The sequence below is a fragment of the Gekko japonicus genome, unplaced genomic scaffold (genome assembly GCF_001447785.1).
Source record: "Gekko japonicus isolate JY-2015 unplaced genomic scaffold, Gekko_japonicus_V1.1 scaffold1406, whole genome shotgun sequence".
Classification (NCBI taxonomy): domain Eukaryota; kingdom Metazoa; phylum Chordata; class Lepidosauria; order Squamata; family Gekkonidae; genus Gekko; species Gekko japonicus.
In genome coordinates, this window is record NW_015160254.1 from 83987 (window position 1) to 95266 (window position 11280).

General features: G+C 48.3%; 1 protein-coding gene across 1 annotated transcript in view; it reads right to left on the minus strand.

The window, feature by feature from the left end:
* The window catches only part of CRIP2 (cysteine-rich protein 2), a gene marked incomplete at its 3' end in the record, with an annotated part of 58154 nt that extends 53185 nt beyond the window's left edge, over window positions 1-4969 (minus strand). Inside the window, exon 1 of the mRNA XM_015414354.1 lies at window positions 4639-4969. Coding sequence (XP_015269840.1) covers window positions 4639-4969 — 331 coding nt within the window. The remainder of the gene's footprint in view (window positions 1-4638) is intronic.
* Between the last annotated feature and the right edge of the window lie 6311 nt (window positions 4970-11280).

The window sequence follows — 11280 nt, forward strand, 5'->3', positions numbered from 1 at the left end:
GAGGGAGAGGCTTATTTTCAGAGTCAGAAGCAATCTCAAAATCATGGTTTTCCATCAACACAGATAATTCTTATTGTACTCTGCTGCTCCATTCAAAACAGAAACTTCTTAACGGGATTCTTTGGTGACATTTGAGAGATTGAGGGAGCACTCCTCAAAGTAAGACTCGTTTTATTCAAAGGAAAGCATTTTTAGAATTGCAGCCTGAATCGAGAAAATGCCATCCACGATGTTTTACTACATTTCTTATCACGAAGCAACTCGTAAAGCCCAGGCCCAGAGCCAGAACACAACAGGAGGATTCCTGTTTTGCAGAGATCTTTTGCACACACTTTCAGGGGGAAAAAAATACAAACCTAAGAATTAATTGAAGATGAAAACTGCTCCAGGACCTTTCCTGAAAAAACTGACATGGATTTCCAATTTTGACTTCAACACTCGTTATGAGTGTTCTTCCACAGAAAAAAGTTTCTCTTATACCATACTCAAATGACCAAAAAATTTCCCATAGTGTACACAAAGAACGTAAAGATATTATTCCCACTATAATCTTAATCCCAAGAAAAGGGAGCTTTCTGTTTCATCTACAAACAGACATCTATTTAAAGAAAACAGCAAAATTCCTTCTCTTTTTGTGTTGACTTGGGAGACTGCAGAAGAGGCCAGTGCAAGACACACTAACAGAGGGAAGAAGGAAGGATTCAGGAAGACGGGTCATTCTGATGTCATATCCTTGCTCAAATCACACCCAATCCCAGGAAGAGAAGAGGACAGAAACAATGCAAGACAAATCCTCAACATGAGACTGATGCCATGCTGGGCATTCACTTATTTATCTACAGCCCACCTTCCTAACTGAGACTCAAGACAGCTTGCATTGTTTTATACTGTGTAATTACATATTTTAAGGCACCCAGTAAACAATGCAATGGAATTAGGCAGGGCTTTTTTTGGTAGAAAAAGCCCAGCAGGAACTCATTAGCATAATAGGCCACACCCAGCTGCAGAAACTCATTAGCATATTAGGGCACACCCCCATGCCTTCCCTTGGCTTGCCTGGGCGTCCTGCGGCTGCGGGGAGCCCAGGCAAGCCGGCCATTGGACAGGTCAGAGAAGGCATGGGGAGGCATTTAAATGCCTCCCCAATCCTTCCAGGGCCACTCCCTGGCCGGGCCGCCTTGGAGTCGCTGGGGAGGGGGTCGCTCTCCAGGCCTTCCCTCTGTAGCCACGCATGCAGAGGTTTTGGCTGTAGTGGGCATGGCCAACTCTGAAGCCAGCCGGAACTCCGTTCCTGCCCCAAAATAGCCCTGGAATTAGGATTACAAAGAGTAGTTCTATGAATCGCTCTGGTTTCGTAATGTTGCAATGTCCAGAAAGATACAGCTGGAAAGCTGATTAAATAAATTTGCTCACTGAGACAGCAAGTTATTGAATAACAAAACCATTCAATCTACTGACTGCTCTAGTGACGTGAAACTCTTCCTGTCCCTGAAATGTTTCAGTCTTCCTAGGAAGCTTTCTCTCTAATACACTGCAACAACACAATGCTGTTTTAATTCCTTCAAAAAGTGATCAAGTGTGTTCAAAGACTACCACCTTGGACCTGGAAAGTCAACTTGATCTAAAACTGTAATTCCCAGAAGAAAGAGTGGATGGAGAAAGACCTCCTGGCAAGAAAGAAAGTGGCAATAAATGGATTTGGCTGGATTTTCAAAGCCTCCTTTGAGATGGAGAAGGAACACACAAGATGAAACTACTAAACCAGGCCATGACTCAGACGCCAACTTTTCCAAGATAGTCAGCACCTTCTGAATTCAGTGACACAGGTAGTCAGGATCAATTGCCCTGGTGAGCACCACATAATTATGGTGACAAGAAATCCAATGACATTGCTACCAATGCTCCCTCTTAGCTGTGGAGTCTTGTGAGCAAAAATTCTACTTTGTGAGCTACTGGCATTAAAGTTATGAGCAAGCAATTTAGCTACTGCATAAATTAGTTTGCTCTGAAGCCCTCCTTCCTGAGCAAAGACAAAAATGTGTGAGCCAGAGGCTGAAAAATTGTGAGCTAGCTCACAATAATCAGCTTAGAGGGAACATTGATCGCTACCCTTTTTGTACCTCCATTTTCTATCAATAAAACTACTTGAGAGTGTTCTTTACCCAGCTGTACTGTGAGGATCTACTCTGCCAGAGAATCCCCTCCACAGAAATGGCATGTATAGGATTTTCATGTTCCTGTCCAACATGCAGAGTGGCTACCACTTAGAAACCTCCGTCATGTCTTCCTCTTGCTTTTCTCCTCACTAGTACCCTACATTCACACAGAGGAGGATTTCTCTACATACCAGAGGAATATAAAAGCTTTTGGGGTAGGGGGAGAGCACAAGCCAGAGTCAATTCCTCTTCCTTGGGTACCTGAAGTGCTTCTTCCGCACCTACAATCAACTTCCAAAGAAAGAGATGGAAGCAACTGCTTACTGGTAACAAATAGCACACTGACCCACCATCCAAGAGGCCAAAATTAAAATCTTACAGGGAAAGAAAACAGATTACAATCAGTGTGAGATTATTCAAATATACCCGTGTGGATGAAATAAATTCAAGATTCACTCCACTCCTAAATAATCAAGGATTTCCCCCGCTGGGTTTTGTGGCCGGTGCACAAAAAGAGTTCACTGGCTGTTATGACGGCCGCCACTCTGGAAGAATCATGAAACACCCATCCCTAAGACAATGGCTGAACAGCCACGCTCGGGCGGGCATGACACAAGACAGGCGAGCTCGCACACACACATGCACACACACACACACTGCCCCCCCCCAAGGTAATAGCTAACTGGAGACCGAATCCATTCTGTCAGGAGAACGGGCCGAGAGGCTAAAAAAAGGCTGGAGTGGAAATCTGGTAACCTAGCAACAAGCTTGAGTGAAGAAAAAGAAGATGGAGTATGAAGAACAATGGTTCATGGGAGGGGGACCCGAGGATGGAAGTTGTTTTTACCGGAGGCAAAATTACTTAGGAGAAGCTCTTTGGGGATGATTGTGCGAAATGACTGTTTCGAAAGAGGCTAACTTTTGGAATGTGCACCGGACCCTTGCATCTTTTACCCGCATTCTTTCCGACACCCCCTCCCACCTTCTGACTGGAACAGGAGGACTCCGAGATCTCCATTCCTGCACGTGGCTGACAAGGGAAAGCTTTGACTTTGACCCCTCCCACACCCTCAAACTCTTTGCTGGTCCCTGCGGTGCTCCTTGGACTCGATTCTAAGGGCTTCAACTTTTGGAAGGGTCAAGGAACCAGTTTGGTGTAGTGGTTAAGTGCGGGGACTCTAATCTGGGAGAACCGGGTTTGATTCCCCCCTCCTCCACTTGCACCTGGCTGGATGACCTTGGGCAAGCCATAGTTCTGGCACAGCTGTTCTTGAAAAGGAGCAGTTTCTGTCAGAGCTCTCTCAGCCCCACCTCCCTCACAGGGTGTCTGTTGTGGGGAGGGGAAGGGAAAGGAGCTTGTAAGCAGCTCTGAGACACCTTTGGGTTGTGAAGGGCGGGGTATAAATTCAATCTCCTCTTCTTCTTCTGTACACAAAGAGGGTTGTCAGAAGGCAGGGGCAGACAGGTGGCAACTGACAGGTCAAGGTGAAGTGAGCAGTGACCCACTGGAAAGCTCCTGCCCTGCCACAAATCGTGTTAGTCTCTAAAGAGACCCCAACTATGGGATTAGAGCGGGGTATTAAATTGAAAGCATAAATAAATAAATAAATAAAGTGCTCTTGGACACTGGTTCTTTCCTAAAGTGGCAACTGAGCCTGATCATCTGCATCCCTGCAGGACCAGGCCGGCCTTCTCTTTCCAACAACCAGCTGATGGGAGAGCCCTGCTGGATCAGCTCAGCAGTTGGTCCACCGGGCCCAGCATCCCCTTTCCCACCACGGCTGGTGAACAGACCAACCCGCCCCCCGAGGCTGCCTCCCAGCAGTGGTATCCTGTGGTCGACTGCCTCTGGATGTGGAGGCTCCCTCAAGGCGGGGTGGGGGGGAACCCCCTTTCCCCAGGGAAGTCTTTGTTCTCGGTCTCCAGCACGGGGTCTGGGAACAGGGAGCGTCTATTCAGCCATCTCTGGGGGAAGGGCCTGGCTGAGGCTCCAGTCCGCTATGAGCGGTAAGCGGGGGTGGGGCTGGGACTTGGAGCGCGGGCCGGCTCGGGATGCCTCTCGGCTGCAGGCAGGAGCCGGGGGAGGAGGAGGAGGACCCAGCGCGAGCAGGTGCAGCAGGACCCAGCGGAGGGCCCGGGGGACAGGCACTCTCGACTCGCCCAGAGAGACCCTCGCGGGGCGCTTTTCTCCGCGGCGCCTCGTAGTAGCAGACCCCGACCCGCGGGGGCCGGTGGGGACAGGCGGCCCTTCTATCCGCGCCCCCCGCCCCCGCTCAACGTGGCCCCAGATGCCATCCTATGCAAAATGAGTCCACGCTTTTTTTTTTTGCACTCCTGTGCAAAACGAGTCTTAACTGCAAGTGACCCCTGCAGCCTCCCTCGCCGGGCGGGGGAAAAAAAAGGCGGGCGGGCGGGCGGGCGGCGAAGGAGCAGCAGCAGCAGCAGACGCGCTCCGGTCGTTCCCAGGGCGCGCCCCACTCGCGCGTTCCATCCGCCCGGCCTCGCCTGCCCCGGCCGCCCACGCCGGCTCCGCCCCGGCCGTGCCCATTGGCTGCGCCCTGGCGCCAGGACCGGGGAGGGGCCGCTACTGGGCGGAGCCGCCCGCGGGAGGTTCCGCGGGACGCGGCTCCTTGCGCGGCGGCATCCCGGGGGCGCGGAGAGGAGGAAGCCGCCTCCCTCCCTCTCTCCCGCTGCCGCCGATTCCAGCGGCTGCTCTCTCGCGACTCGCCCGCGAGCCAAGACAAGCTCCGTTTGCTGTGCGCGTGTGCCTGGGCGAGCCACCATCGCCCGGCCTGCCAAGGTTTGTGCCCCATTAGGGAGGGTGGGGCTCCTCTTCCTCCCCCTCTGGTTTGGGAAGCTGAAAAGAGGATGTGTTTCAGGGCTGACGCTGACACATCTCGCTTTAAAGACGCCTACTGTTTAAGCGGAGAGAATCGCGACTAATTAGGACTATTCCTAACCCTTCCAACGTAAAAAGAGGACGTTTTTGTCAGTTAAAAAAAGAAAAAAGAGCCCAAAAGAGAACAGACAGCAAAAAAGAGGACGTGTCCTCTATAAAGGGGACATCTGGTATAACACGATCAGGTAGGAGCAACATACACCTTGATCAATGCTCCCTCTAAGCTGTGGAGTCTTATGAGCAAAAATTATAGTTGGCGAGCTACGGGCATTAAAGTTGTGAGCCTGCAATTTAGCCACTGCATAAATTAGTTTGCTCTGGAGCCACCCTTCCTGAGCTAAGACAAAAATGTTCAGCTTAGAGGGAACACTGCTGGTAACACAATCAGGTAGGAGCAACATACACCTTGACCTGGATGGCCCAGGTTCCCAAGATCATCACATTTTGGAAGCCAAGCCAGGGCCAGCTCTGGTTAGTTTTTGGATGGGAGACCACTGAGGAATACCAGGGTCCCCAGGCAGAGACAGGCAATGGCAAACCACGGCTAAACATCTGTTGCCTTGAAATTATTATTATTATCTTATGGCAGTGTGTGTAGTATAACCAGGAGATCCTAGGGTTGTCTGGCAGCCAGAAGCTCTAGCTCTTTGTTTGGCAAGCTAGGCTCATGGTGGGCTGAGAGAACTGTGCCTGACCCAGGGTCACCCAGCTGGATTCAAGTGGAGGTGTGCTCCACCAACCGCCTCATGGCAGGATCAGCCTAGAGCACCCCTGACAAGGATTTGTCCAGCCGCTGCTTAAAGACTGCCAGTGAGGGGGAGCTCAACACCTCCCTAGACAGCCAATTCCGCTGTTGCACAACTCTGACTGTAAAAACGTTTTTCCTAATATCCAGCCAGTACCTTCCCACCCTTAATTTAAACCCATTATTGCGAGTCCTGTATGTTGCCTTGAAAACCTACAGCAGGGGTGTCAAACATGCGGCCCAGGGACCGGATCAGGCCCCCAGAGGGCTTCTATCAGGCCCGCAGTGGAACTGGCTGTCTTCTGCTTCTTCTTCCAGTTCTGCTGCTGCTGCTGCGTCGTCATAGGCTTGCAGTTTACAGATTACCTGAACAGCATACTGAAGATTGCAACAGCACAGACATTTTGATGCAATAATTCAGAGCAAGAGGTGTCAGTTATCAGACACTGTTAAATAAACAAAATATTGCAGAGAGTGCTAATGTTTTAAGCATGTTTTTATTTTAAGTTAAAAAAAAACCCTTTGTGTTTGTGTCTTTTATAAAGTTTATATCTCCGCTACCTGGCATTACATTTTATGATACACATGGCTCGGCCCAACAAGGTCTCATTTATGTCAGATGTGGCCCCCCTAACAAATGAGTTCGACACCCCTGCCCTACAAGGTCGCCATAACTCAACTGTGACTGGACGGCACTTTACACACACATACACAGGACCAACGTAGCACATTGGATGTGGAAGTGTTGTTAAAAGCCCTTGTAGAGACCTTTCCCTTGAGGAGGAACTTAAAGAGCCACCTAGTGCGTCACCAGTGATGTCTGGCATGCCGCCCAAGACACAAATCCATAAGATGCAACCTGCAGCAGGGGGCTTCTGTACAGCGTCCCTCAGACTCTGCTGAAGGCATCTGTGGTGATTTGAGGAAGTGGTTTTCTTCTTTTTTACTTGCCCCATTTCCCCTAGGAGGAGGCTGGGCCTTATGTATTGTAACGCCTTTGCATTTATTAGCAGTTCCATCCTTTACGCTTGAATCACACCTTTCTCTGTCCATTGCCGTCTGTGTGGACAGGACAAGCAGTGGTTATTCATATGTGAGTATAAGGCGTTCTGTACATGTTCGGAGGAATGCAGTCTTTCAGACAGGCAAGTTACAGCAAGGTGTTCTGCAGTTAGCAATTAAAACCAGGCACCAGGTTGAGTGAAACTGGGCTTTTTCTACTTTATTCTATGGGACGTAACTCTACCACGTAACAGCGGAAATGGTAATGGGGGGTCTTAGGTACTATCAGCCTGCTCGCTTCTGAAAGGCCTGCATTTTATTTACTGTATTTCGGCCCCGGTCACACGGCAAAGTTGCCGCGGGAGAGGCACAGATGGTAGGCGGATTATCCGGGCGCGATCACACCCCAACATCTGGGAAGTGGAGTGCACCCGTGGTTTACCACCGAAAATGTGCATTAAAAAAGTAGTACCTCCAAAGTACTAGAAAACGTTTGCCACGGGCTGCCTCCAGACTCCCATAGTGTGATTGCGCTGGTGTGCAGCATTCCCCTCCAGTCCCTCGTTTACCCGCCGGCGCCGAGGAAAGGACCCGTGGTGTGCCGCCGGCGCGTCTGATCACGTAATCGCGGATCAAACTGCGCCGGGACAATTAGCCACGCCTCCCCCCGCAATATCCGGCCCGTCTGACCGGAGCCTTAAAACATTTTAATGATGCCTTTCCACCCAATCGGGGTCCCCTCCCCAAGGCGGTGAATATAAAAAACATTAAAACGCTTGAACAATTAAGAAGAACCTTTGTGATTATAAAACAATTCCATAAAAACACTAAGAACATAAGAGGAGCAAATGTTGGATCAGGCCAATGGCCCATCCAGTCCAACACTCTGTCACACAGTGGCCAAAAATACCAGGTGCCATCAGGAGGTCCACCAGTGGGGCCAGGACACTAGAAGCCCTCCCACTGTTTGCCCTCCCCCCAAAGCACCAAGAAGACAGAGCACCCCTTGCCCCAGACCTTGTGGCTAATAGCTACTGATGGACCTCTGCTCCATAAACAACAATGAATGACAGGAAATGGGTTTGTCTGAGGGCTCATCAGGACTAGACAAGACGAACCCCTGCCTCCTAGAGACGGGGCAGGTTGTGTCTGCCGGAACAGAACACGTATGGTCCTTAGCATGGTGCCCACTGGCCCTTTTCCTGGCAGCTGCCAAGAGTTTGTAGAATGTGGGTGGGGCCAGACAAGGCCTTTGCCTGGCAGGGCATCTGATTGGTCTTTTGAGATCTGATTGGCTATGCATATTTTTGGAAACATTTTAGTGGCAGCTGCCACCACAGCATTGGATTTATTCTATTAACTCCTTTTTCCAGGTGAAGGACCACCTCTTCCCATATGTGCCCCGAAGAGCCTTGCACTCACAGGACCAACATTTACTGGTTAATTCCGACCCAAAAGACATCCATTTAGCCTCGGCCAGGGCCAGGGCTTTTTCTGCCCTGTCCCCGGCCTGGTGGAATCAGCTCCCACTGGAGATCAGGGCCCTGCGGGACCTTTTATCATTCCGCAGGGCCTGCAAAATGGAGCTGTTATGCCAGGCCTTTGGTTGAGGCGATGGGCATCCACCTCAGTTGGTCTCCCTGCTTTCATTCCCAACCTGCTGAAAGGGCCCATCTGATTCCACCTTGCGGCCCCAACAGATCTATATTGCTGCTACCAATTTTATTGTTTGTTGTTTTTATGATTTTAATGTGATTTTGTTGTAAAGAGTCTTTGACTCGATTTGTTATGATCGGCCCTAGGCCTGTTTGGGGAGGGCAAAATAAAAATCCCCAAAATAAATTTAAAAATAAAATTATCTTCTGTCCTGCACTTGAGCTTCCTCTGTGTCTGTGTGGCTCTACTGCTTGCAGCAGCCCTTTTGTGGCTGGCTTTGCCTCCCGCGGCAGCCATTTTGTGGTTTTGCCCACCACCCTGTGCCAGAATTCCAAAGGTGGTCACAGGCTCAAAAAAGGTTGGGGACTTCAGGGTTAGACTCTGGAGAGAATGAGAGAAAAGCAGACTCCCACTACAGGGATCGTATGCTGGTATGTCTGTAAAATCAAGTGGTGTGCCTGAGAACCTAGTTGGCAGAATCACAGCACCGTTCAAATGAGAATTACACCTTTCTCTGTCCATTGAAGTCAGTGTGGATAGGACTAACAGTGGTTATTCATATGTGAGTAAAAGGCGTTCTGTACATGTCCAGAAGAATGCATTCCTTCAGAGACGCAAGATACAGCAAGGTGGTTTGTAATTAACAAAGCCAGATACCAGGTTGAGTGAAACTGGGCTTTTTTCTGCTCCTGCTGCACTTCAGTTCCTAAGGCAGATTTCCTACTGCAAGTGGGAAGAAATGACAAAATAATCCAACGCTCGCAATATCTGTGGACACTGAAAAGGAGAGGAACAAGAAAGAAGCAAAGGGCTCAGGGAGAAAAAAGTGATGGGATGGGATGGTAAGGAAAGAGAAAGAAACATTGGCCTCTCTTGTGATTTTTCAGTGTTGGAGGAAGTATCTCAGGGAAAGGTCCCCTTGACTGTTGCATTGACCTGTCATGGATATGGCCAGACATACAGGGAACAGTTGGTGGACTTGACCAAAAAGATCATAGAGGATATCGTGGCACACATAAACAGAGCAAGTCTGGCCTCTCAGAAAGCATGCCAAGAAGGGGATCTAGAGAACCAGGATAGAACAGCCATGAAGATCAGTCAGAAGACAATGTAGTGACGTAACTGTATGGCCTTGTGTCGATTAGAGGCCATGTGGTCCATGGGGTCACGAAGAGTCGGACTCGACTGTGCAACTGAACAACAACAACAAAAGGATTAGAGGCTGTCTAACCCATTATCAGTAGGGACAATGGAGGCCCAGATGCAAAAGTGTCTGAGAATCACAAAAATGTCCAACTTCAGAGAAGTGAAGACGTTATTTAAAGATGGGGAGTGTTGGTTAAGGGCCGAAAGATATTTGTAAGCTTGTTAATATTTTTAAATAGACCTTGTTAAGATAAAAAAGTAGGAAAAATGAACTGATGTTTGTATATTCTAAGAAGACATTTCGAGTAGAGATAACTTTGTACGGTGTTTGAAGTTATAAGATAATGAGTTAGTCAAGAATGTGCAGCCTTATCAAGCAGGGCAGTTACATGTTAGGAGAGGATTGGGAACTGTGGTCTACAGTTTTTCTGCCTACCTGCAGTTTTAAAATATTAATTTTAACTAGCGTTTTTTAATGTATTTTATTGATGTCTTCGGACAGCGCTGGCTCTTTGGCTTTGAAACGGAGATGAGCACCACAACCCTAGAGTCGGATTCGACTGGCTTTCAAGCAAGGGAACCTTTACTTTACCTGTTATTTATATTGTAAGACACGTTGAGTTCCTATAAAGAAGAAAGGTGGCTAATGTCTTAAATACATAAATAAATTGCTCATGGTGACAGGCATGTTTGTTGTTAAACCAAAGTGCCCCGGGCAAGGTCGTCCCAGAATCCCCCCAAACAAGCCTGCGCTGGGACTTAGAAAGCATCCTCAGGCAGGAATAACCTCTTAACATACACAAACTATTCTCTGTCAATCTTTTTAATCTTTTTGAAACTAGGATCATACAATGACCTTTTGCATCACTTAATCTGTCATGTTCAGACTTATTATGCTGTGCTTCAGTTCTGTTTTTAGACTTCTAGTTAGCTCCACAACCGTAATCCACCTTGAATCCAAATGAGAAAGGTGGACTGTAAATAATGTAAATAGATATAAATAGGGTAAGTTGAATTGACTGAGAGCTTCTTCTCAAGAGGGGCTCCTCCTTTGTCTGAGATTTGGGGGCAAGAAACTTTTATGGACTCATGTATTAGTTCTCTTTAATTATGGATGTAACAATGATGAGGTAACCACAGCAAATTGACATTGAGTGCCCAAGACCAGGGCACCCGCCCAGAGCCTCTTTCTAGAGCTCGTTGTATTTATTTCCACAACAGGCTTTATTCCTAGTAATATTATAAACATCAAGCCTATCATGTTCCCATTCAGTCATTTTTTCTAAACTGAAAAGTCCCAGGTTCTGTAGGCTTTCATCACAGGAACAGTGCTTCAACCCCTTGACCATCTTGTTTGCCCAGTTCTACACTTTTTACCTCTCTGCAATATGTTGTTTTGAGTTATGACAACCAAACTATACACAGAGGGTTGGATCCAGCAGTACATTTCCACTAATAGGTCTTGCTGGATCTCTCCTTCCACTGCAGGTTTACCTCTCATGCTGTCCCTGGGGGATTCCTGTCCACCAGGAACAGCCCCTTGGGGACCTCTTTGGTCTGTGAGATGGGAAGGTGAGAATGTCCCATTCTACTGCTGGAAATCTCTTCCAATATTTCAAATGTTAACAATGTTCGTATTTAAAGTTTCTTAACATTATTTAAAACATGTTTATGCA